This window comes from Ranitomeya imitator, chromosome 1 (assembly GCF_032444005.1).
Source record: "Ranitomeya imitator isolate aRanImi1 chromosome 1, aRanImi1.pri, whole genome shotgun sequence".
In the NCBI taxonomy this organism is placed as follows: Eukaryota; Metazoa; Chordata; class Amphibia; order Anura; family Dendrobatidae; genus Ranitomeya; species Ranitomeya imitator.
This window is the reverse complement of record NC_091282.1, coordinates 384,841,833-384,869,702: the sequence shown is the minus strand read 5'-3', so window position 1 is coordinate 384,869,702 and position 27,870 is coordinate 384,841,833. Positions and strand designations below refer to the sequence as shown.

The following is a 27,870-nucleotide window of genomic DNA, read 5'->3' as shown; positions in this document are numbered from 1 at the left end:
GTTAACATTTCCACAATATGCGAAAAATCTGAAAAATTCTGCCTGGGATGTAGTTACTGGTTTACTTTTTGTACAATGTGTAAAAAAATAGTTCAAAGTCATATTCTGATAGCAAGTCTTAAAGGATTATAATTAAACAGAAAAAAAGGAGGAGAGAAGGAGTAACCATATAAACCATGACTCTTGGAATACATGTGATGTCAAACCTCTCCCTAACAGTTGTTAAGCATAAATTCTCTCGCAAGTAACTAAGGAGCAAGTAACAGGGCAGTGAGTGAGTGAGACAGTGCACTTCATTTGTCCCGGAATCTGCTGGCATGGAGCTGCTCATTCAGCAGTTTTTAACTGCGCTGGGAATTTTTGTATGCCTTCAATTTATAGTGAAATGTTTTGGATTTTCAAAGTACCTGTTTCCAAGACTGTGGGGTGTAATGCCATCATCATTTTTTCGAACAATGGGAGAATGGGCAGGTAAAGATTTTGTCTATCTATCTATCTATCTATCTATCTATCTATCTATCTATCTATCTATCTATCTATCTATCTATCTATCTATCTATCCTTTTATCTTGACATATATAAGTATTAGATTTTGTTTTAAATATATATATATTTTTTATGCAGTTCATTGACTTATTTACTTTGTATATAACTATATAAAATATCAATTGCCCGCGAACCTCAGCATATTTTTCTTTTTAGATTGTATTGGAAAATGTAGTATCTGCCAAAGGTTTCTGAAACAATTGTGTAATGTGCATCATATATTTTAGTAAGAATGGTGGGTGTATGTGTCTGTATAGTTGTATTTTGGCATATATCCTGAGGCAGATTTGCATTAGAGACAACTGTTTTCAGATTGTTGGCTCATGAGAACGTTGGACTTTGCAGGGGAAATGTAGTATTACATGTCAAGCCATTCAGATATGATACATGAATAGATAGAAATGCCAAAGTGGGAGCTGCTCCTACAGATTGAATCTGTATTCTGACACATGGAGGGGGTCCTAAGTGGACGAATCGCTGTATGACATCTATATGCCCTCATAGACAGGGATTGGCTTAAATAGTATAGACAGTGGGATTGTTTTACTAAACTACTTGCACCAGACATGTGGTCTACATTGTGCAAAAAACCTTTCATGATTTGCACCAGATATATTAAGTGTTATAGACACGTTAGACATGATTTTTTGACATTTGGAAAGGACCTAATAGATTGTTGAGGGAGAAAGGGTATCATCTAACTCACGATCCTGTGCTAATATATTGCACCAAAACATTTAGTAATTCTGTGAAGGAATAATATAAACTTAGTCTAAAGATGCATCCGATTTATCAGCCAGCATTAGACACTTGAAAAAATACATATTAAGACTCTCTAGTTGAGTATTTTCACCATCTAAAAAGGTAGACGGCTTTAATAAATTAGTCCCAGTGCAGAAGTCTAACATCTTTAAAGGAAGTCTGTCAGTGCAAAATAACTTTTTATAGCACCACTCCACAGTTTATTTTTATTTTGCTGCTGCAGTGGTGTCACTAAGTTCCCTTCCCCTAGTCTTATACTTATCAGCCACCATCTTCATCTGTTGTCACTGCCGTTCTAGTTGGTCTCCAGCAGTTTGTGACCTGCCAGGTCGCTCCAGTATTTGCTGGGTGGTCCAAAGGTCACGACTCAATGTAAGTCTATGAGAGACAGAATGAGGCATAGAATTAGGCCTTTTCCACACGTCCTGACATTACCGGTACTGGAAAAACCAGTACTGGTGTTATCTCCTTGTAGATTGTAAGCTTGCGAGCAGGGACCTCACCCCTAATGTCACTGTTTAAATTGTCTTAACTTGTACTGAATTTATTGTCTGTACATGTCCCCACTTAATTGTAAAGTGCTGCGGAATATGTTGGCGCTATATAAATAAAAATTATTATTATAATTATCTGTGTCCATGCGTAACATATGAGTGGCATCCATGTGCCACATCAGTGTGACATGTACCAGTGCCTGGGAAAAAGCAGTCCAGTTAGTGCTGCTCTCAGGCACTGAATGCAGCTCGTATCATTGGTGCCTTGTATCCATAGTGTCCCTGCACCGTCCGTCTGTGTATTGTATGTATTAAATAAATAATTAAATAAAAATATGGCGTGGGGTCCCACTTAATTATCAAAACTAGCTGAGGGAAAGCCAACAGCTGGGGCTGGTGTTAATATTCTAGGGAGGGGCCAATAGCCAGTATGGATCCAGCATATTAATATCAGCTCACAGCTGTTTGCTTAGCCTTCACTTGTTAGTATAGGGGGACCCTCCAAAAAAATGAAGTGGTGTCCCACCTATAATTAGATGTGCCAATTTTGGCACTTAGCCTCATATCTTCTCACTTGCCCTGGTGTGGTGGCAAGTGGGGTAATAGTTTTATTGTTGATGTCATCTGTTTTATGTCCATTGATATCAAGCCCAGGGGTTAGTAATGGAGAGGTGCATATCAAACACCCCCATTACTAACCCCATACTCAAATTTAATAAAGACACAAATAGAGTAAAGTCCTTTGATTGAAACAAACGCTCCCCAACCCTCTTTTACACATCTATTAATCAAAACGTAAAATTAAAAAACTAAAGTAATCCTCAACTTTCCTCTAATAATCCATGTCCCACATCGATCCCAGGTACACTTCAACTGTGAGAGACAAAATCTGGGAAAAATCCAGGAAATCACATTGTATGATTTTTACATAATTAATTTGCATTTAATTGCATGAATTAAGTATTTGATACAATAGAAAAACAGAACAGAATATTTAGTACAGAAATCTTTGTTTGCAATTACAGAGGTTTAACATTTCCTGTAGTTCTTAACCAAGTTTGCACACAGTGCAGCTGGGATTTTGGCCCACTCCTCCATACAAAACTTCTCTGGATGTTTCAGATTTTGGGGCTGTAGTTGGGCAACATTGAGTTTCAACTCTCTCCAAAGATTTTCTATTGGGTTCAGGTCTGGAGACTGGCTAGACCACTCCAGGACCTTGAAATGTTTCTTACGGAGCCACTCCTTAGTTGCTTTGGCTGTGTGTTTTGGGTCATTGTCATGCTGGAAGACCCAGCCCCGGCCCATTTTCAATGCTCTTACTGAGGGAAGGAGGTTGTTGGCCAAAATCTTGTGATGCATGACTCCATCCATCCTCCCTTCAATACGGTGCAGTTGTCCTGCACCCCCTTTGCAGAAATGCAACCACAAAGTATGATGTTTCTCCCAACATGCTTCACTGTTGGGATGGTGTTCTTGGGGTTGTATTCATCCTTCTTCTTCCTCCAAACACGGCAAGTGGAGCTGATACCAAAAGTTGTATTTTATCTAACCACATGACCTTCTGCCAGGCCTCTTCTGGATCATCCAGATGTCATTGGCGAACTTCAAATGGGCCTGGACATGTGCTGACATGAACAAGGGGACCTTGGAACTTTCACCTGATGAAGACGGTTTAACCGTTGAAACGCGTTGTGGTTCAACACTAAAATCCTTGTTTTGGTCTCATTTCCAGCGCTCCTAGGACCGTTATTACTATTTACTGCAAAACCAAGAGTTGGCCTTCTCCCTGCCGACCGACTCTCCATCTTTGGCCCTAATGAACGGCGATCCTGATGCCAGCTCCTTGGCTGAGTCACAACTCCATAATATCAAGAAGGGGGCCCAGCCCGCTGAGGAGTACTGCTCGGAGTTCTGGGATGCGCCACTAACACGTATTGAAATGACTCTGCTCTAAGAAGGTATTTTTGTCAAGGTCTGTCAGCTAGGATTCAGGATTCTCTGGTACAATATGCTACTCCAAGGTTGTTGCAGGCCACCATGGCCCTTGCTATCAGGGTGGATAGACACCTCAGGGAGAGACATACACCCACTCTGCCCCTTGTTGTTCTTCCTAGAGAAAAGGTCATGCAGGTGCTGTCTGACAAACCCATGTAGTTGGGGGGTGTCAACTGTCATACTAGGTTGCCTGCGGTTCAATGTGGGACAGGGGCATGTTTCTAGTGTGTCCTTATGGATCATTACATTAAAGTCTATCCATCTAGAACCAAAAATGGTACTACCACGCATCTCCATTTACCATTTCATCTCCATTTACCATTTCGGCTGAATTAGTGGTTGGTGGGAAAACAGAGAGTATTCTGGTTGTTTTGACTAGTGAAGCTGAATTCAGTTTGGTGGATTCTCGCTTTGCTCAGACCCATGGTCTAAAAGGTAGGATGCTAGCAAGATCCATTCCTATTCGTGCTATTCATTCTGCTCCTTTCAGCCCGAAGAATTTGACCAATGTCATATATAATGTGAACTTCCACATAGGGACTCTTAATGAAGAGTTCCTGTTATGCTATATCTTGGAGGGTATGCCTACTCCCATTGTCTTAGGCCTTTCCTGGCTGAAGAAACACAATCCGGTCATAGATTGGTGGTCCAGAGAAGTAGTCAGTTGGGGCAAGTTTTGCAAAAACTGTTGCCTGAGGGCTACGATCTCTGCCGTCTTTATTAAATCTACCCATTTTTCTCTGGTGGAGGTAGCTAAGGTGCTACCGGAGAATAGGGGTAAGACTCTACTCTCACCTCAGGTTCACTCTGGATCTTGGAGTCCTCTTGGGAAAATTGGTCAGGTGAGAGTGGTGGTTCCCTCTCAGTATCCTGAGAATAAAAGTTTTGTTACACGGGGGATGTCTCTGTTATCTGTCCTTCAAGGAGAGTACCATCTTGTGCAAAACGTACTCGTGGTAATAAACGTGCAGACTTGTGGGTGAATGAGTACATGTGGGTGGAAGTACGCATGTGGGACTTGAAGTTCTAGTTATTTGGCCGTATAATAGGGTGGTGGCCATTCTCAGCCTTGGGACCTTCCAGTTGGAGTTACCCTCAGTGATGAATGTACATAACGCGTTCCACAGGTAGTCTCTTAGGAGACTTGTTGAGTCTCTGGAGCCTACATTATTACCATCACCATCGGGCTGCGTTTGCTTTGACCTTGAGGATCACGAAGATGAATAGTAGTGCTGTGATCCGTCCTTGCCATACGTCAGTTCCGGTCAATCCAGTCTTAAGGGTCCAGAAGCCCCTTGTAGAAAGGGGGGTACTGTCATGAATCATTAATGGATTCCTGGCAGGTCTGGGTCTGCTGAAAGAGTTAATGTCAATCTCTTGCTGTCGGTTCTTTTAGGCTGGTCACCTGATATTGGTTAGTAACCACTCCCACCTCCCTTTAAATAGTCACATGATCCATCAGCTCATTGTCAGTGATAGAGTTTTTGTACTATGCAAACCATCGTGGTGTGTGGAGCTCACACGTGACGGTGGTGTTGCTGCTGTGGGAGTTCCGCTATTCTGTTGCCATTTTCTCTGCTGCTTTGGAGCTTAGCAGAGGAGCCGGAGCTGAGTATTTCCCTTTTTTTTGTCCTGTGTTTGTCTCTTCCCCTGTGTATTACCATCTGCAGTGGTGAAGCTAGCATCTTTGCTGGCCAGTACACTAGCTAGGGTACACCGAGGTGACAGTCAGGGACTAGGCACGTGATGGTGGGGAACGCGTGTTAGGGAAGCTTAGGGACAGGCACAGGTTGGTGTCAGGAGGTGTCCCATCCCCCACTCCCTACTATTAAGGCCTTCCTCTCCCTTTTCTTTCCCGTCATATTTATATGCTGTGTCATCAGCCGGACTTACCCATGTCTGAGTGTGACAGGACGACTATGGGATGCATTGTACTACTATGGATGAAAATGGAGTGCATTATACTACTATGGATGACTATGGGGTGCATTATGCATTATAGCATAACTATGGGGTGCATTATACTACTATGGATGACTATGAGGGTGCATTTAACTTTATAGGAGGACTGGGGTGTATGATACTATTATGAATGACTATGGGGTGCATTATAATTTATAGGATGACTATGGGGGTGCATTATAGTACTATAGATGACAATCGGGTGCATTAATTATACTACATGGATGACTATGGGCTATGCAATATATTATTTGGAGGACTATGGGATGCATTATACAATATGGAGAACTATGGGGGTGCATTATACTTTGTCTATGGAGCCCCATGACTTCTTTGCATGTACATTAAAGAGCGGCAGAATGAGGGACAAATACACCAGGATGAGGCCAGGATGAGGGACATACAGCTCTGGCAAAAATTTAGAGACCACTGCAAAATGTTCAGTTTGTCTGATTTTTCACTTTATAGGTATATTTTTTAGTGAAATGTAAATTGTTCTTTTATTCTATAAACTCTGACATAATGTCTCCGAATTTCCAAGCAATAATTTTTTTTATTTCTTTTTTTAAAAGGAGACATGGTCAAAATGTAAAAAAAAATAACCAATGCTTTCAGACCTCAAAAAATGCAATGAAAACAAGTTCACAATCATTTAGAAACAAAAATACTAATGTTTTAACTCAGGAAGAGTTCAGAAATCAATATTTTGTGGAATAACCATGATTTTTAATCACAGCTTTCATGCGTCTTGGCATGCTTTTCACCAGTCTTTCACACTGCTCCTAGCGCAAAAATGTAAGCAGTTCTTCTTTGTTTGATGGCTTGTGACTATCCATCATCCTCTTGATTACATTCCAGAGGTTTTCAATGGAATTCAGGTCTGGAGATTGTATACAGTCATGGCCAAAAGTATTGACACCCCTGCAATTCTGTCAGATAATACTCATTTTCTTCCTGAAAATGATTGCAAACACAAATTATTTGGTATTATTATCTTCATTTAATTTGTCTTAAATGAAAAAACACAAAAGAGAATGAAGCAAAAAGCAAAACATTGATCATTTCACACAAAACTCCAAAAATGGGCCAGACAAAAGTATTGGCACCCTCAGCCTAATACTTGGTTGCACAACCTTTAGCCAAAATAACTGCGGCCAACCATTTCCGGTAACCATCAATGAGTTTCTTACAATGCTCTGCTGGAATTTTAGACCATTCTTCTTTGGCAAACTGCTCCAGGTCCCTGATATTTGAAGGGTGCCTTCTCCAAACTGCCATTTTTAGATCTCTCCACAGGTGTTCTATGGCATTCATGTCTGGACTCATTGCTGGCCACCTTAGAAATCTCCAGTGCTTTCTCTCAAACAATTTTCTGGTGCTTTTTGAAGTGTGTTTTGGGTCATTGTCCTGCTGGAAGACCCATGACCTCTGAGGGAGACCCAGCTTTCTCACACTGGGCCCTACATTATGCTGCAAAATTTGATGGTAGTCTTCAGACTTCATAATGCCATGCACACGGTCAAGCAGTCCAGTGCCAGAGGCAGCAAAGCAACCCCAAAACATCAGGGAACCTCCGCCATGTTTGACTGTAGGGACCGTGTTCTTTTCTTTGAATGCCTCTTTTTTTCTCCTGTAAACTCTATGTTGATGCCTTTGCCCCAAAAGCTCTACTTTTGTCTCATCTGACCAGAGAACATTCTTCCAAAACGTTTAAGGGCTTTTTCAGGTAAGTTTTGGCAAACTCCAGCCTCACTTTTTTATGTCTCGGGGTAAGACGTGGGGCCTTCCTGGGTCTCCTACCATACAGTCCCTTTTCATTCAGATGCCGACGGATAGTACGGGTTGACACTGTTGTACCCCCGGACTGCAGGGCAGCTTGAACTTGTTTGGATGTTAGTCGAGGTTCTTTATCCAACATCCGCACAATCTTGCGTTGAAATCTCTTGTCAATTTTTCTTTTCCATCCACATCTAGGGAGGTTAGCCACAGTGCTATGGGCTTTAAACTTCTTGATGACACTGCGCACGGTAGACACAGGAACATTCAGGTCTTTGGAGAAGGACTTGTAGCCTTGAGATTGCTCATGCTTCATCATAATTTGGTTTCTCAAGTCCTCAGACAGTTCTTTGGTCTTCTTTCTTTTCTCCATGCTCAATGTGGTACACAAGGACACAGGACAGAGGTTGAGTCAACTTTAATTCATGTCAACTGGCTGCAAGTGTGATTTAGTTATTGCCAACACCTGTTAGGTGCCACAGGTAAGTTACAGGTGCTGTTAATTACACAAATTAGAGAAGCATCACATGATTTTTCGAACAGTGTCAATACTTTTGTCCACCCTCTTTTTTATGTTTGGTGTGGAATTATATCCAATTTGGCTTTAGGACAATTTTTTCGTGTTTTTTTCATTTAGGACAAATTAAATGACGATAATAATACCAAATAATTTGTATTTGCAATCATCTTCAGGAAGAAAATGAGTATTATCTGACAGAATTGCAGGGGTCTCAATACTTTTGGCCATGACTGTATATATATACTTCTCAAAAAAATAAAGGGAACACTTAAACAACAGAATATAACTCCAAGTAAATCAAACTTCTGTGAAATTAAACTGTGCACTTAGGAAGCAACACTCTGTAACAATCAATTTCACATGCTGTTGTGCAAATGGAATAGAAGACAGAAGGAAATTATTGGCAATTATCAAGACACACTCAATAAATGAGTGGTTGTGCAGGTGGGGACCACAGACCATATCTCAGTACCAATGCTTTCTGGCTGATGTTTTGGTCACTTTTGAATGTTGGTTGTGCTTTTACACTCGTGGTAGCATGAGACAGACTCTACAACCCACACAAGTGGCTCAGGTAATGCAGCTCATCCAGCATGGCACATTAATTCGAGCTGTGACAAGGTTTGCTGTGTCTGTCAGCTTAGTGTCCAGAGGCTGGAGGCGCTACCAGGAGACCAGTACACCAGGAGATGTGGAGGGGGCCATAGGAGGGCAACAATCCAGCAGCAGGACCGTTACCTCAGCCTTTGTGCAAGGAGGAACAGGGGGAGCACTGCCAGAGCCCTGCAAAATGACATCCAACAGGCCACAAATGTGCATGTGTCTGCAAAAACAGTTAGAAACCGACTCCATGAGTATGGTCTGAGTGCCCGACATCCACTGATTTGGGTTGTGCTCACAGCCCAACACCATGCAGGATGCTTGGCATTTGCCACAGAACACCAGGATTTTCAAATTCACCACTGGTGCCTTGTGCTCTTCACAGAGCAGGTACACACTGAGCACATGTGACAGAGTCTGGAGACGCCGTAGAGAGCGATCTTCTGCCTGCAACATCCTTCAGCATGACCGGTTTGGCAGTGGGTCAGTAATGGTGTGGAGTGGCATTTATTTGGAGGGCCGCACAGCCCTCCATGTGCTCGCCAGAGGTAGCCTGACTGCCATTAGGTACCGAGATGAGATTCTGAGACCCCTTGTGAGACCATATGCTGGTGCGGTTGGCCCAGGGTTCCTCCTAATGCGAGACCTCATATGGCTAGAGTGTGTCAGCAGTTCCTGCAAGATGAAGGCATTGCAGCTATGGACTGGCCCGCCCATTCCCCAGACCTGAATCCGATTGAACACATCTGGGACATCATGTCTCGCACCATCCACCAACGTCACATTGCACCATTACTGTCCAGGAGTTGGCAGATGCTTTAGTCCTGGTCTGGGAGGAGATCTCTCAGGAGACCATCTGCCACCTCATCAGGAGCATGGCCGCACATTGTAGCAAGGTCATACAGGCATATGAAGGCCAAACACACACTTTGAGCATCATTTCCTTGTCTTAAGGCATTTCCATTGAAGATGGATCATCCTGTAATTGGATTTTCCACTTTGATTTTGAGTGGGATTCCAAATCCAGACCTCCATTAGTTAATAAATTTGATTTCCATTGATGACTTTTGTGTGATTTTGTTGTCAGCACATTCAACTTTGTACAGAACAAAATATTCAATGAGAATATTTCCTTAGTTCAGATCTAGCGCATGTTATTTGAGTGTTCCCTTTATTTTTTTGAGTAGCATATATATATATATATATATATATATATATATATATATATATATATATAAAACCACTATATAATTTATTCAGGATGGGGGGAGTCCAAATCTTGCATCTGGGCCCATGAGACTCCAGTTACGCCACTGGCTAGCCACAGAGGGGTTAAAGTTTAAAGTAGTTCTTTGCAATGTTATTATTTTTTTGTTACACTCTGTTGTATAATAACTTTTGCTTGAATACAATCATTCCTATGAGATACATATTGCATCAATACGCACAGAAGATATTACCGTTATCTGGTATGCACATGTTGATGATTTATTGTATTAATACTGACAAGGTCTCTGTACAATGTTACCCTACTGTTAGTATTTTTCTTTATTTTTCTTTATTCCAAAATAGGACACAAATCCATCCTCCCTGTTATGATTTATCGATGTAATTTGTTCCTTTTTCAATGTAACCATGTAACACTCATGACTAATATGTTCAGATGTATACCTAATGGAGTGGAAATCTGTGACAGCTTTCATATCAATATTGCAATGTTATGTGCGCGAAGTACATAATTCTCTATTAGGAGAAGACAAGGATTTGTTCACATGACATTATGTATTGTTCATATTATTTAGGCTATAGCACATATGTACTGTATATTAAAAGAAACAAATGCTATAAAAATGTAAGCAATTTCATATATACTTCTAGGTAAACTCTTCCATATTCTTTGCTGTTCAGAAGCAGTGCGCACACAATGAGTAATGGTGTCTGCTTTCTCTCCTAGTTGTAACTGGGGCTGGAGATGGTATCGGCAAAGCATACTCAGTTGAGGTGAGTCTTTTAGTTAGCTTCAAATTTATGAATCAGTCTTTATTTCTAAACAGTTGTGTTGACGTATAGACACTTGGAAAGCAGAAAAAAAGAGAAATGCATTGCATTTCTTTTCTCAATAAATATATAATATAATTAATGTAATATCTATAATATTATATGAAATACATATTTATTTAATAATAACTTTGGTCAAACATCTGGGATATTCTTCCACAAGCTTCTCACAATAGTTGGTCGGAATTTGGGCCCATTCCTTCTGACAAAACTGGTGTTTGTAGGTCGCTTCGCTTGCACCTGCCTTTTCAGCTTTGCCCATACATTTCCAGGATTGAGATCAGGGCTGTGTGATCGCCACTCTAAAACATTGACTTTGCTAACTTTGTAACCATTGTGGTAAAAAAAGATGTAGAGTTTCAGGAAAAGAACATCTCACCAGCCATGAAGCATGTAGGTGGATCAATCATGCTTTAAGGTTGTGTTGCAACCAATGGCATGAGGAACATTTCACGGGTAGAGGGAAGAATGGATTCTATGACATTTCAACAAATTCTTGATGCAAACATAACACTATCTGCACAAAAAAAAAGCTAAAGTTGAAAAGAGGATGGCTTCGGAAAATGGATGGTGATCTTAAGCACGTGTTAAAATCCACAATAGACTACCCAAAAAGATGCAAGCTGAAGGTTTTACAATGCCATTCACAGTCCCTTGATCTGAACATTATTGAAAATCTGTGGCTAGCTGTCAAAATAGTAGTGCATGCAAGACTTCCCAGCAATCAACACAGACCTGGAAGCATTTTCCAAGGAAGAATGGATGAAAATCCCTCAAAGAATTGAAAGACTCTTGTCTGGCTACAAAAGCGTTTACGTCCTCGCCAAAAGCTCAGATGTCCTCTTGGTCCCAAAATGTCCACCCACCCTGGACGAGTGAGCCCAAGAGAGAACCTCCAGTCGCAAATTAGATGGAACGAAAGTCTTGCCTGGGGGCACAGACTCTAGCGAAACCGGAGCATCAGTTCTCAGGCTCTTTAAAGGGACAATAAACCAAGGCTCCTCCTCCTCTGATGACACTACAGAGCGAGAGAGTGCGTTGGCACAAATGTTCTTCTCCTCGGAAAGAAAATGGAGAGTGAAATGGAACCGGGAGAAGAACAGGGACCATCTAGCCTGGCGAGAATTTAGCCGCTGGGCTGTCTTTAAATACACCAAGTTCTTGTTGTCTGTGAACACTTGGAAGGGAAAGCAAGCTCCCTCCAGAAGGTGTCTCCACTCTGAGAAAGCCAACTTCATGGCTAGCAACTCTCTGTCCCCGATGGAATAATTACTCTCCGCTGGTGAAAAGGTCTTGGAGAAGAAGAAGCAAAGATGCTTCCGACCTTGAGCATTGTTTTGGACTCTGTTACTTCACAGAATCAAAGTTATAAAAATGCTGTGCCCTGTTAACTTCACAAAGGATCACAGCTACCCAACTGAGCAAAAGCAAAGAGTGGTCATGCAGTCAGCCTAGCACACGAACAACTCCGCTCCGGTGGAGCCGGAATTCTAGTGGCTATATGCCAGCCCTGAATCCATACACACAAAACTCCTCACCGGAGGTGCCGGTATTCTAGGGGCCTATTTCAGCCAACCTTGACCATGCACACAAGACCACAAGATAGCAAAGCTCAATAACATAGGTTGATACTAGCACATGGCCATGCGGCCATACAAACCATTTATAGCTGCAGCAGACAAGGACCCCTGACCTCTAATGAGAGGTCCTCCCGTGGACATGCTCAATGTGTGCAAAGCTGGACTTAGTCCCAGAAAAGCCTGCTCACCGCTGACCAGTGCTGGCTACAAAAGCAGAGCCTGGAAAGGCAGCAGTAACCCTTTGCACAGTATCAGGCTCAGTGAGACGCTGGGACCGACGTCTCTGCTGAGCAGGCTCCACTGCAGCTGATGTAGTATGGGAGACCGCATCAGACATTGTTCGTGATTCCCCCTGTGCAGCGGTGGGAACTCGAGACCTAACAGTATTGTACCCCAAAAATACACCTTTGACATGGAAACAAGGCCAAGCAACTCGAGTATGCATGAAAACATAGGAACCTAAAAGAAGAAAAATGCTACCAGGTGTTCTTGATTGATGAGTAAAAATTAGAAATATTTGTCTGTAACTTAAAGCAGTTTGTTCACCAAAGGGTTGGAGAGTGGTACAATCATGAGTGTCTGCAAGCACCAGTGAAGTATGCTCAGTTATTTGCAAGTTTGGGGCTGCATTTCTGTAAATTAAATTTTTTAAAGACTAGTTGGCCCCTGTGAAATTTTCTCACATTGGTTGTCGGGGGTGCAGGCAATTTCAGGAAAATCAAGCTGGTCAAATGTTAATGTATTTAATGAGATGATGAACACGGAGGTATTTATATATGTAGATTGGTAATACAATAAATTGGTTTGATAAGTAGAGGCTAAAAAAATGTCTTCAGGTTATGGTGCCATCTGCAGGTTATTGTTTTTTTCTGCAGGTTTCTGAAAATGAATGTTTAAACTGTATTTATTGATCAAATCGTGAAGGTGTGGTTTGTTTGTGTCTTTTCTTGCTGAAAGGGGCAAGTTTACCTTTCAAATGGTGTATTATTTGTGTGTGTGGGGTGAAGTAATCACCGAAAAAGCAGTGCATGCTTACAAATGTGTTTGCATATGTGACTCACCTGCAGTGAAGTGTGCAATCTTCGAATTGGCCTGAAAAAGGCTGGGCAAGCTGGAAAGACCCCAAGGCAAATGTCACCTGCAGGTAATTTGACCTTTGAAATGGTGTATCATTTGTGTGTGTCGGTGGAGTATAAACGGAGCAAGTGTGCAATTGAATAGGCCCAAGGCAAATGTTAGGATTTGTTTGTAATGTCTGTAAGCAGCTTTGTGGTAGTGTGCTTTGGGGTAGTGTGGTGCCACCTGCAGGTCATTTTTCCTTACTGCAGGTTTATGAAAATTAATGTACACTGTATTTTGTGATCAAATCATGGATGTGTGGTTTGTTTGGCTATTTTCTTGCTGAAGGGGGGCAAGTTTACCTTTCAAATGGTGTATCATTTGTGTATGTGGATGCAGTTTGAATGGATATACAAGTAATCACCCAAAAAGAGTGTTTAGAAATAATATATAAGGATTAATGGTTTACTCAATGCTGATAAATACAGGCAGATACTTATCCATGATGCAAAACCATTAAGGATGAGACTGATTTGCTCCAATTTATTCTGCTGTAGCACAACAGCACCAGATATACAGCCAACAACATTAACCCCTTCCAGACGTGCGCTGTACATGTACTGCTCTGCGGGAGCTGCGTTCCCACAGACAGCAGTACAAGTATGGCGCACCGATCGCCCAGCCTGAGCGCCGTAGCAAACGGGTGCAGGTCTCAGCTCTGTGTGATAGCTGACACCCCGCAGCAATGCCCACAATCAGTTCTAGCACTGATCGCTTGAATCTAACCACTCTGATGCCGCTGTCAGGAGTGACAGTGACATAGAGGAGAACCGCGCAGGAAACTCATTCCCTGCACGCTTCCATCAGGACAAGGCCATGCGATTGTGTTGTCCTGATGGTCTCCATGGAGTCCCCTGGCCGGAAGATGGCCGCGGGGTCATTCAGGGAAGATGGTGTGTCGGTGCCTGCAGAGAGCAGGACCTGAGATGCCTCCTTCCATGCCTGTCAGTCGCTGCTCCAAAGATCTGCAGTGCAGATGCATTGCAGAACATCAGATCGGCAACATGATATAATACAGTAATGTCCCATCCTAAAAAATATTAGAAAGTGTAAAAATATTTTTTTTTAAATCCCTAAATGAAGAAAAAAAAGAAACAAATATTTTTCCAATAAATACATTTATTTATGTACAGTAAATAAAAAAATAAACAATAAAAGTACCGTATATACTCGAGTATAAGTTGAGAATTTCAGCCCATTTTTTTAGGCTGAAATTGCCCCTCTCGCTTATACTCGAGTCATACCCAGGGGTCGGCATGGGAGGGGGAGCGGCAGCTGTCTAATCATACTCACCTGCTCCTGACGCGGTCCCTGCATGTCCCTGGTTCCCCGGTGCCGGCAGTTTCTTCTTGTAGTGAGCGTTCACATGGTACCGCTCAATATAGCAATGAATATGGACCCCACTCCACTCCCATAGGGGTGGAGCCGCATATTCATTACTGTAATGAGCTGTACCATGTGACCGCTCACTACAGGAAGAAGCTGCCGGCGCCGGGGAACAGACATGAAGGGAAAGCGCCAGGATCAGGTGAGTATGATGGGGGGCAGTGCGCGATAATCACCTGCTCCCCGTTCCACCATCGGCACCGCTGCTTCTTCCCCGTCCTCTACACTGATGCTCAGGTCAGAGGGCACGATGACGCGATTAGTGCGGGCCACCCTATGCCTGAACAGTCAGTGCAGAGGATGGGGAAGGTACAGTGGCGGTCAGCGCTGGAATGGGGAGCAGGTGAATATAGCAAGTGTCGGGGGCCTGAGCGACGAGAGGTGAGAATGTGATTTTTTTTTTAATTTTTTTAATCGCAGCAACAACATATGGGGCAAATGTCTATATGGAGCATCTTATGGGGCCATGTGCAGCATTATATGGGGCAAATATCTGTACGGGGCCATGTGCAGCATTATATGAGGCAAATATCTGTATGGGGCCATGTGCAGCATTATATGGGGCAAATATCTGTATGGGGCCATGTGCAGCATTATATGGGGCAAATATCTGTATGGGGCCATGTGCAGCATTATATGGGGAAAATATCTGTATGGAGCATCTTATGGGGCCATGTGCAGCATTATATGGGGCAAATATCTGTATGGAGCATATTATGGGGCCATGTGCAGCATATATATGGGGCAAATATCTGTATGGGGCCATGTGCAGCATTATATGGGGCAAATATCTATAAGGAGCATCTTATGGAGCCATGTGCAGCATTATATGGGAAAATATCTGTATGGGGCCATGTGCAGCATTATATGGGGCAAATATCTGTATGGAGCATCATATGGGGTAAATGTGCAGCATTATATGGGGCAAATATCTGTATGGGGCATCTTATGGGGCCATAATCCGCATTTGTGGAGCATTATACGGGGCAAATGTGTCTATGGAGCATCTTATGGGGCCATAATCCGCATTTGTGTAGCATTGTATGGGGCATATTTTAATATGGAGCATCTTATGGAGCCCATCATAAACTGTATGGAGCATTATATGGGGCTCCTGATTCAATATGGATATTCAAAAACACTTAAACTACTGATGTCTCAATTAATTTTACTTTTATTGGTATCTATTTTATTTTTGAAATTTACCAGTAGCTGCTGCATTTTCCACCCCAGGCTTATACTCGAGTCATTAAGTTTTCCCAGTTTTTAGTGGCAAAAATAGGGGGGTTGGCTTATACTCGAGTATATATGGTACATATTTGGTATCGCCACATCCGTAACGACACGCTCTATAAAACTGTACCACTAGTTAACCCCTTCAGTGAACACCGTAAAAAAATAAATAAAAAACGAGGCAAAAAATAATGCTTTGTCATAATTCTGCCGAGCAAAAAATGCAATAAAAAGGAAGAATGTAAAAAAATGGTATTGCTGAAATCATCATTTTGTCCTGCAAAAAAACAAGCCATCACACAGCTCCATCAGCTGAAATACATGATTCAGATGGAACCCCCAGCGGAAGATTCCCGATAATGAGGCAGATGGAGGCACTGTGGATGCAATAGGACCTGTGATCTGGCGGTGTCCACCTTTTAAGGATTGCAATAAAGTGTCTTCGGCCACAGTTTTGTGGACTTCCGAAAAGAAGGACACCACTGAACAGAAGCCAGATGGAGTCCAGAATAACTCTGCTGCCTCATTTAAGTGAATGGATCCATCAGGGGTTTCATATGTCATGTCACTCAGAGATTTAGATGGAAACCCCGATGTAAGTGATCAGAACGTCAAATAAATGTGATCATAAATGTTATGTAAAATGTTCCCAATAAAAGCTTCAACTCTATCCACAAAAAGGCAATCCTTCACTCAGGTCTGTCATCTGAAATATAGGGCTTCCACATTACTGGTAGTACAAAGGCTCTGGAAAAGCAAAATGGCTCCCCCAAAAAGAAATTTAGCACATTCTCCATTCCCAATTCAAAATGCCCCCCTCCCTTCTGAGCCCCAGTGTGCTTAAACCACATTTAGCACCCATGTTTGGCCTTTCTGTAGTGATGAGAGCCCACCTAATTTACAGGTGCGTTTCTCCAGAAGCATGAGCTGGGCATAATGTACTCATCACTACAATGGTAGTTTGCAATTTTCACTCAGCAAAATCCACTGCTGCTCGTTTTGGGAAAATTCTCATGTAGTCAAAATCGTCATTACATCTGTAGATAAAATCCCAAAGGGTTATAATTTCCAAAATGGGGTCACTTGAGGGGGATTCTGCTTTTCTAGCACTTAGGAGCTCTTTATATGAAATCTGTAAACTATTCTAGAAAAATCTGTACTCCAGGAGGCAAATAGTGTTCTGTCCCTCCAGAGTCTCTCCGTATGGCTAAGTAGTTCTGGACAGCCACATATGGGGTATTGGAACATTCAGTAGAAATTTTGGGCCAAATTTTAGTGCCATTTTTACCCATTTCCCAGCATCAAAATGTAAAACTTGGGGCTAACACACAATTTTGGTAGTAAAAAATGTAAATTATTTTATCTTCACTGCTCAATGGTATAAAAGTCTGTGACACACCTGTGGTGTCAATATAATCACTGCACACCTAGATGAATTCATTGAGAGGTTCAGCTTATAAAATGGGGACACTGCTGGCACCTCAGGGGCTCTCCCAGTGCAGCATAGCACACTCAAACAAGTGCAGCAAAATCTGCACTGTAATATGTCGTTTCTTCCCTTCTGAGCTTTGTACTGTGCCTCAAAAGTAGTTTTTGACGTCATATGGGCTACCGGTGAACTCAACAGAAATTGCACAACAAATTTTGGGGTCATTTTCTCTTGCTACCCTTGCAAAAATACAAAATTTGGAGCTAAAAAGATTTTTGAGGGAAAAATGTGATTTTTGTTAAAATTATTTTCACTGCTTACCATGATAAACTTCTGAGAGGCAACTGGGGGTTCTAGGTGTTCAATACACATCTAGATAAGTCCCCAAAGGGGTCTAGTTTCCAAAATGGTGCCAATTGTCAGAGTTTCCACTGTTTAGGCACATCAGGGGCTCTGCAAACGTGACATGGCAACAGCTAATTATTCCGGCAAATTTTACATTCAAAAAGTAAAATGGCGCTCCTTCCCTTCCCAGCCTTGCTGTGTGCCCAAGTCATTTAGTCTATCTATGGCTAATCAAAGTAACTGATGGATTGGGCAAACCTTCATCCCTAAAAGACCTGTGGTTTGTTCTCTGAGATATTTGGAACAACCTCCTTGCCAAATTCCATCCAAAACTGAATGCAAATGTACCTAAAAGAATGAATGGTTTAATTCTAAATTGAAGGCAAAGGGTGGTTACACTAAATAGTGATTTGATTTTGATTTCTGATCAAGGAGAGAATAGGCTTGACACTTTTCTGTCTGGTGCAATCCCCATTAGGAAATGTGCTCCACTCTTGTTAATGCCATCCAGTGCACATCTTGCCACATGTATGCAGTCCTTGAGCAGCCGGTCGAGGGTGCATACTGCTGTGCGAGATGTGAGCATGTTGTGCATTTGGAAACCCAGATTCTGACTCTAAATGTGCAGCTGGCAACACTGAGATCCATAGACAATATGGAGAGGAGTCTTCTGCTCACGGAGCAGGGAGCTAGGGAGGCTAGTCCTGATCTGGAACACCCCAATAAGTTTGCTAAGTTGGCAGATGAGGGGGGTGACAGTACAGGGGTAGCACTGCTGCAGTCAGGCATGTCCTCTGAAAGCCGGAGGAGTGACTGCTCCAGTAAGGAGGGAAATAGGAGAGCAGGACAGGGCAGACAGGTGCTGGTAGTGGGCGACTCAATTATTAGGGGAACAGATAGGGCAATCTGTCACAAAGACAGGGATCGTCGAACGGTGTGCTGCCTACCTGGCGCTTGAGTCTGACACATCGCTGATCGGGTGGACAGATTATTGGGAGGGGCTGGTGAGGACTCAGCGGTCATGGTGCACATTGGCACAAATGACAAAGTTAGAGGTAGGTGGAAGGTCCTTAAAGATGATTTCAGGGATTTAGGCTGCAAGCTGAAAGCAAGGACCTCCAACGTGGTATTTTCCGAAATACTGCCTGTACCACGTGCCACGCCAGAGAGGCAACGAGAGATTAGGGAGGTTAATAAGTGGCTCAAGAATTTGTGTAGGAAGGAGGGGTTTGGGTTCCTGCAGACAGTTGGCTACAGGCTCTACGCTAAGGACGGCTGCACCTCAATGGGGAGGGTGCAGCTGTGCTGGGGGAGAAAATGGCTAGAAGGTTGGAGGAGTGTTTAAACTAGGAATTGGGGGGAGGGTATTCATTTTATAGGAGGGGAAGATAGTGCAGACAGAGACCTGGGCACAAATAAGGAAGTTGGGGGTGGCGGTGGCATGGGGGGTGGGGTTAGAACAGTTAATAATTTAAGAAAGAATAGAGGTACAGAGAGATACATAAAATGCATGTATACTAATGCCAGAAGCCTCGCCAACAAAATGGACGAATTAGAACTAATGTTGTTGGAGCATAATTATGACATGGTGGGGATATCTGAAACGTGGCTGGATGAGAGCCATGACTGGGCTGTGAACTTGCAGGGCTATAGCCTGTTCAGAAATGACCGTACAGATAAGCGAGGGGGAGGGGTGTGTCTGTATGCAAAATCGTCCTTAAAACCCATCCTGCGTGATAATATAGGTGAATTTAATGAAAATGTAGAATCCCTGTGGGTGGAGATAAGGGGAGGGGGAAAAAATAATAAATTACTGATAGAGGTTTGTTATAAATCTCCAAAAATAATGGAAGCAATGGAGAATATCCTCGTAAAGCAAATAGATGAAGCTGCGACTCAAGGAGAAGTCATTATTATGGGGGACTTAAACTACCCTGAAATAGATTGGGGAACAGAAACCTGCAGTTCCAGCAAAGGTAATCGGTTTTTGACAACTTTGAGAGACAATTACCTTTCACAACTGGTTCAGGACCCAACAAGAAGGGGGGCACTGCTAGACCTAATATTAACCAACAGGCCAGACCGCATATCAAACATAAGGGTTGGGGGTCACTTGGGGAATAGTGATCACAAAATAATAAGTTTTCATGTATCCTTTAATAAGATTTGTAGTAGAGGGCTTACAAGGACACTAAATTTCAGGAGGGCAAATTTCCAACGGATGAGAGAGGATCTTGGTGCAATTAACTGGGACGATATACTGAGACATAAAAATACACAAAGAAAATGGGAGACGTTTATTAGCATCCTGGATAGGACCTGTGCCCAGTATATACCGTATGGGAATAAACATACTAGAAATAGGAGGAAACCAATATGGCTAAATAGAGCTGTAAGGAGCGCAATAAGTGACAAAAAGAAAGCATTTAGAGAATTAAAAGAAGTAGGTAGTGAGGAGGCATTAAATAAATACAAAAAATTAAATAAATTCTGTAAAAAGCAAATCAAGGCAGCAAAGATTGAGACAGAGAGACTCATTGCCAGAGAGAGTAAAGATAATCCTAAAATATTCTTTAACTACATAAATAGTAAGAAACTAAAAAATTATAGTGTTGGCCCCCTTAAAAATAGTCTGGGTGAAATGGTGGATGAGGATGAGGAAAAAGCCAATATGCTAAATGACTTTTTTTCATCAGTATTTACACAAGAAAATCCCATGGCAGACAAAATGACTAGTGATAAAAATTCCCAATTAAATGTCACCGGCTTAACCCAGCAGGAAGTGCGGCGGCGTCTAAAAATCACTAAAATTGACAAATCTCCGGGCCCGGATGGGATACACCCTCGAGTACTGCAGGAATTAAGTACAGTCATTGATAGACCATTATTTTTAATCTTTAGAGACTCCATAATAACAGGGTCTGTACCACAGGACTGGCGTATAGCAAATGTGGTGCCAATATTCAAAAAGGGGACAAAAACTGAACTCGGAAATTATCGGCCAGTAAGCTTAACCTCTACTGTGGGTAAAATCCTGGAGGGAATTCTAAGGGATGCTATACTGGAGTATCTGAAGAGGAATAACCTCATGACCAAGTATCAGCACGGGTTTACTAGGGACTAGGGTTGAGCGAAACGGATCGTTCATTTTCAAAAGTCGCCGACTTTTGGCAAAGTCGGGTTTCATGAAACCCGACCCGACCCCTGTGTTGGGTCGGCGATGCGGTACGCAACTTTCGCGCCAAAGTCGCGTTTCAATGACGCTAAAAGCGCCATTTCTCAGCCAATGAAGGTGGACGCAGAGTGTGGGCAGCGTGATGATATAGGTCCTGGTCCCCACCATCTTAGAGAAGGGCATTGCAGTGATTGGCTTGCTGTCTGCGGGGTCACAGGGGCTATAAAGGGGCGTTCCCGCCGACCGCCATCTTACTGCTGCTGATCTGAGCATAGGGAGAGGTTGCTGCCGCTTCGTCAGAAGCAGGGATAGCGTTAGGCAGGGTCCATTAACCACCAAACCGCTTGTGCTGTAGCGATTTCCACTGTCCAACACCACCTTTTGTTTGCAGGGACAGTGGAAGCTACATTTTTTTTCCCTCAGCGCTGTAGCTCATTGGGCTGCCCTAGAAGGCTCCCTGATAGCTGCATTGCTGTGTGTACGCCGCTGTGCAAACCAACTGCTTTTTTCAAAGCACAAATCCTGTTGTTCCTTCCTTTCTGCACAGCTATCTTGTTTGTTTGTCCACACTTTTTATTTAATTTGTGCATCAGTCCACTCCTTATTGCTGCCTGCCATACCTGGCTGAGATTACTGCAGGGAGATAGTAATTGTAGGACAGTCCCTGTTTTTTTTTTTTTTTTTAATTCTCCCTAAAAAAATAAGTTGTGGGAGATTAAGATTGGCATTTCTGCTAGAGTGCCATCCCAGTGTGTGCCATCTCTCTCACATAGTGGGCAATAGAAAGCCTTTTTATTTTTCTGGTTTTTTTTTTGTGGGGTTTATAAATTCTCCCTTAAAAAAAAAAACAGTGGGAGATTAATATTGGCCTTTGGGCTTGTGTGCCAGTCCTGAGTGTGCCATCTCTCTCTCGAATAGTGGGCCATAGAAAGCCTATTTATTTATTTATTTATTTTTTTTGGTTTCTAAATTCTCCCTGAAAAAATAAAAAAAAATCAGTGGGAGATTAATATTGCCCTTTCTGCTTGTGTGCCACTCCTGACTCCTGGGTGTGCCATCTCTCTCTCTCAAATAGTGGGCCATAGAAAGCCTATTTATTTATTTTTTTATTTGGTTTCTAAATTCTCCCTGAAAAAATAAAAAAAAATCAGTGGGAGATTAATATTGGCCTTTCTGCTTGTGTGCCACTCCTGACTCCTGGGTGTGCCATCTGTCTCTCTCAAATAGTGGGCCATAGAAAGCCTATGTTAGGAGTCGAGTTTACTCTGCTGCACAGGGGGAATCTTGATCCGTGTCTGCTGCGGTCTCCCATTCGGTATCGGCCGCAGTGGGCTCTGCTCAGCGGAGACGTCGCTCCCAGCGTCTCGCTGGGGCTGATTCGGTGCATAGGGTCACTACTGCCTTTTCTGGCTTTCCTATGGTACCCTGCACTGATCTGCGGCGAGCGAGCCTCTCTGGGACTAAGTCCTTGTTTACTCACACTGAGCATGCCCAGGGCAGGGTCTCCCATTGGAGGTCGAGGGCCACATGTTCGGTCACATGCTCAGGTGCTGCAGTACATTCCATTGGCCCTTCTGGAAGGTCCTGAAAGGGCAAAACATGCTCAGGTACTGCAGCACTTTCCATTGGTCCTTCTGGAAGGTCCTGAAAGGGCAAAAACTTCAGTAGCAGCTTCCTGTGCTGCAACTATATAAACTGCGCATGACCGCACGGCCATGCGCTAGTATCGTCTTATGCTATATGCTTTGCGCCAATGTGGTCATGTGTTTGAATGTGTTCAGGGACCCGGCTGAAATAAGCCCCTAGAATGCTGGCACCTCCGGTGAGGAGATTGTGTTTAAGTGTGTTCAGGGACCCGGCTGAAATAAGCCCCTAGAATGCTGGCATCTCCGGCGAGGAGTTTTGTATGCATGCATGACCACTCACTGCTCACATCTGGGTAGTTGGCCTGTGCCTCTGTGAAAGTCTAACAGGGCACAGAGCTTTCCTCTCGCGGTTACTCTGTGAAGCTAACAGAGTTGGTATATACCGCCATATAGAGCCGCCATTATTTAGCAGCAGGTGCTTTCCTGCACGGTGGATCCCGGGTTGCGAACGCACCAATTCCATTTAATAAATTATATATTTGGTGCGTTCCGTCAACCCTAACAGCCTATTTTTTTTTTTTATTTGGTTTCTAAATTCTCCCTGAAAAAATCATTTTTTTAAATTTGGTTTCTAAAGTCTCCCTGAAAAAATAAAAAAAAATCAGTGGGAGATTAATATTGGCCTTTCTGCTTGTGTGCCAGTCTTGACTCCTGGGTGTGCCATCTCTCTCTCTCTCAAAAGTGGGCCATAGAAAGCCATCTTTTTTTTATTTGGTTTCTAAATTCTCCCTGAAAAAATTAAAAAAAATCAGTGGGAGATTAATATTGCCCTTTCTGCTTATGTGCCAGTCTTGACTCCTGGGTGTGCTATCTCTCTCTCTCAAATAGTGGGCCATAGAAAGCCTATTTTTTTTTATTTGGTTTCTAAATTCTCCCTGAAAAAATAAAAAAAATCAGTGGGAGATTAATATTGGCCTTTCTGCTTGTGTGCCACTCCTGATTCCTGGGTGTGCCATCTCTCTCTCTCAAATAGTGGGCCATAGAAAGCCTATTTTTTTTACTTGGTTTCTAAATTCTCCCTGAAAAAATAAAAAAAAATCAGTGGGAGATTAATAAAAAAAAAAAAAACTGCTTGTGTGCCAGTCTTGACTCCTGGGTGTGCCATCTCTCTCTCTCAAATAGTGGGCCATAGAAAGCCTATTTATTTTTTTTATTTGGTTTCTAAATTCTCTCTGAAAAAATCAGTTTTTTTTATTTGGTTTCTAAATTCTCCCTGAAAAAATAAAAAAAAATCAGTGGGAGATTAATATTGGCCTTTCTGCTTGTGTGCCACTCCTGACTCCTGGGTGTGCCATCTCTCTCTCTCAAATAGTGGGCGAGAGAAAGCCTATTTATTTTTTTTTTATTTGGTTTCTAAATTCTCCCTGAAAAAATCATTTTTTTTTATTTGGTTTCTAAATTCTCCCTGAAAAAATCATTTTTTTATTTGGTTTCTAAAGTCTCCCTGAAAAAATAAAAAAAATTAGTGGGAGATTAATATTGGCCTTTCTGCTTGTGTGCCAGTCTTGACTCCTGGGTGTGCCCTCTCTCTCTCTCAAATAGTGGGCCATAGAAAGCCAATTTTTTTTTTATTTAATTTCTAAATTCTCCCTGAAAAAATAAAAAAAAATCAGTGGGAGATTAATATTGCCCTTTCTGCTTGTGTGCCAGTCTTGACTCCTGGGTGTGCCATCTCTCTCTCTCAAATAGTGGGCCATAGAAAGCCTATTTTTTTAAATTTGGTTTCTAAATTCTCCCTGAAAAAAAAAAAAAAAACAGTTGGGAGATTAATATTGGCCTTTCTGCTTGTGTGCCAGTCTTGACTCCTGGGTGTGCCATCTCTCTCTCTCAAATAGTGGGCCATAGAAAACCTATTTTTTTTTTTTTGGTTTCTAAATTCTCCCTGAAAAAATAAAAAAAAATCAGTGGGAAATCAATATTGACATTTGTGCTTGAGTGACAGTCCTGCGTGTGTGGCATCTCTCTCATTTGGTGCCACCGAAAACAGAGTGTGTAACATTGTGCCTGATTTTCCTTGCGGTCTCACACACCTGTAAAGGGATATCTAAATCATACTGAAGTTATAGCTCACCGTGTAAGTTGTTTGACAGCAACAAATACCGTTACTTTGGCTAAGTTTTTAAAACAATGAGGAAGTCTGGTGGAAGAGGTCGTGGCCGTGGGCGTTCATTGTCAGCTGGTAATGATGGTAGTGGTAGTGGAGCATCAGGTGGTCGTGGGAAAAAAAATATTGCACCTAAGTCTGGAGCTGTGGAGCCAGGTTCGTCGTCTGGCTACAGAAGGCCTCGAACGCTCCCTTTTCTGGGAGTAGGAAAACCGCTTTTAAAGCCGGAGCAGCAAGAGCAAGTTTTGGCTTACCTTGCTGACTCAGCCTCTAGCTCTTTTGCCTCTTCTTTTGAAACTGGTAAATGTAAAAGCAGCGCGTCGTTAGTGGATGTTCACGGTCAGGGACAAGTCGCTTCCTTGTCCTCTTCAGCAAAAACAACAACAGAGAAGGATGCAGCAGGCGACACAACGGGTTACTCCATGGAGCTCTTTACACATACCGTCCCTGGCTTAGAAAGTGAAGCAGTTAACAGGCCATGCCCATTACAAGTTGAATCTGACATGGAGTGCACTGATGCACAGCCACAGCCAGACTACTATGCTGGTCCTTTGACTCAGACCACAACATTGCCCTCGCAGGGTACTGATCCAGAATCAGACTCTGATGAGACTATGTTGCCCCGTCACGAACGCTCTACCACCGACTTACACGGTGACACAGACGAAGTTGAGCACGAGCTAGAAGAGGAGGTTATAGATGACCCAGTTGTTGACCCCGATTGGCAGCCATTGGGGGAACAGGGTGCAGGCGGCAGTAGTTCTGAAGCGGAGGAGGAGGGGCCGCAGCAGGCATCAACATCGCAACAGGTTCCATCTGCCGGGCCCGTAGATGGGACAAAACGCGTGGCAAAGCCAAAACCTGTTGGAGGACAGCGTGGCCATCCGGTTAAAGCTCAGTCTGCAATGCCTGAAAAGGGATCCGAGGCTCGAAAGAGTGCAGTCTGGCATTTTTTTAAACAACATCCAATTGATCAGCGCAAAGTCATCTGTCAAAAATGTTCAACTACCTTAAGCAGAGGTCAGAATCTGAAAAGTCTCAATACAAGTTGCATGCATAGACATTTAACCACCATGCATTTGCAAGCCTGGACTAACTACCAAACGTCCCTTAAGGTTGTAGCACCCTCAGCCAATGAAGCTAGTCAGCAACGCTACATCCCTGCCGTCACTCTAAGGCCACCATTTTCCGCACCACCTGCAGTATCTGTGCAGGTTTCTTTGCCAGGCCAAAGCAGTCAGGGTCAGGGAATCACCAGTGTCGTAGTAGGAAACACTGCATCTAGGGCACCGGCGGAAACAATACCGTCTCCAACCGTCTCTCAGTCTGCCATGTCCACCGGCACACCCGCTAGTTCCACGATCTTCAGCTCTCCAGTCCAGCTCACCCTACATGAGACTCTGGTTAGAAAAAGGAAGTACTTATCCTCGCATCCGCGTACACAGGGTTTGAACGCCCACATAGCTAGACTAATCTCGTTAGAGAGGATGCCCTACCGGTTAGTTGAAAGTGAATCTTTCAAAGCCCTGATGGACTGCGCTGTACCACGCAACGAGCTACCCAGTCGACACTTCTTTTCGAGAAAAGCCATCCCAGCCCTCCACCAGCATGTTAAAGAGCGCATCGTCCATCCACTCAGGCAATCTGTGAGTACAAAGGTGCACCTGACAACAGATGCATGGACCAGTAGGCATGGCCAGGGACGTTACGTGTCCATCACGGCACACTGGGTGAATGTGGTGGATGCAGGGTCCACAGGGGACATCAATTTCGGGACAGTTCTGCCTAGCCCACGGTCTAGGAAACAGTTGGCTGTAGGTGTTCGCACCCCCTCCTCCTCGTCCTTCTGCAGAAGCGAGAGCTAGTCCACAGACCGCAGTCGCCAAACCACTCCATCCGCAGCTGGCACTGTTGCACACCAGTTGTCCCATAATGGGGCAGCTACTGGCAAGCGTCAGCAGGCTGTATTGGCTATGAAGTGTTTGGGCGACAACAGACACACCGCGGAAGTTCTGTCCGAGTTCTTGCAGAGAGAAACGCAGTCGTGGCTGGGCACAGTAGATCTTGAGGCAGACAAGGTAGTGAGTGATAACGGAAGGAATTTCATGGCTGCCATCTCCCTTTCCCAACTGAAACACATTCCTTGCCTGGCTCACACCTTAAACCTGGTGGTGCAGTGCTTCCTGAAAAGTTATCCGGGGTTATCCGACCTGCTCCTCAAAGTGCACGGACTTTGCTCACATATCCGCCATTCGCCCGTACACTCCAGCCGTATGCAGACCTATCAGCGGTCTTTGAACCTTCCCCAGCATCGCCTAATCATAGACGTCGCAACAAGGTGGAACTCAACACTGCACATGCTTCAGAGACTGTGCGAACAGAGGCGGGCTGTTATGTTTTTATGGGAGGATACACATACACGGGCAGGCAGTAGGATGGCAGACATGGAGTTGTCAGGTGTGCAGTGGTCGAAGATACAAGACATGTGTCAAGTCCTTCAGTGTTTTGAGGAATGCACACGGCTGGTTAGTGCAGACAACGCCATAATAAGCATGCGCATCCCCCTAATGCGTCTGCTGATGCAAAGTTTGACGCACATAAAGGAGCAGGCATCTGCAGCCGAGGAAGAGGAAAGCCTTGATGACAGTCAGCCATTGTCTGGTCAGGGCAGTGTACAGGACGAGGTAGCGGGTGAACAGGAGGACGAGGAGGATGATGGGGATGAGTATTTTTTTAATGAGGAAGCTTCTCCGGGGCCACTGGAAATTGGTGGCGTGGCAAGGCCGGGTTCTGGGTTTCTGAGGGACACAAGTGACGTAGATTTGCCTGAAACTGCCCCTCAACCAAGCACAACCGCAGATTTGACAACTGGAACTTTGGCACACATGGCGGATTATGCCTTACGTATCCTCAAAAGGGACACACGCATTACGAAAATTATGAACGATGACGATTACTGGTTGGCCTGCCTCCTTGATCCTCGCTATAAAGGCAAATTGCAAAATATTATGCCACATGAGAACTTGGAACTAATATTAGCAACCAAACAATCAACTCTTGTTGACCGTTTGCTTCAGGCATTCCCAGCACACAGCGCCCGTGATCGTTCTCACACGAGCAGCAGGGGGCAGCAGACG

At 43.5% G+C, this 27,870-nt stretch overlaps 1 protein-coding gene across 2 annotated transcripts in view; it reads left to right on the top strand.

Moving 5' to 3' along the window:
• The first annotated feature begins 234 nt into the window (after window positions 1–234).
• The window catches only part of HSD17B3 (hydroxysteroid 17-beta dehydrogenase 3), a 160,938-nt gene continuing 133,302 nt past the window's right edge, over window positions 235–27,870 (top strand). For both annotated transcript variants that reach the window (XM_069745461.1, XM_069745460.1), the window contains exons 1-2: window positions 235–471; window positions 10,613–10,659. In XM_069745461.1, coding sequence (XP_069601562.1) covers window positions 318–471; window positions 10,613–10,659 — 201 coding nt within the window. In that variant the 5' untranslated portion in view covers window positions 235–317. The remainder of the gene's footprint in view (window positions 472–10,612; window positions 10,660–27,870) is intronic.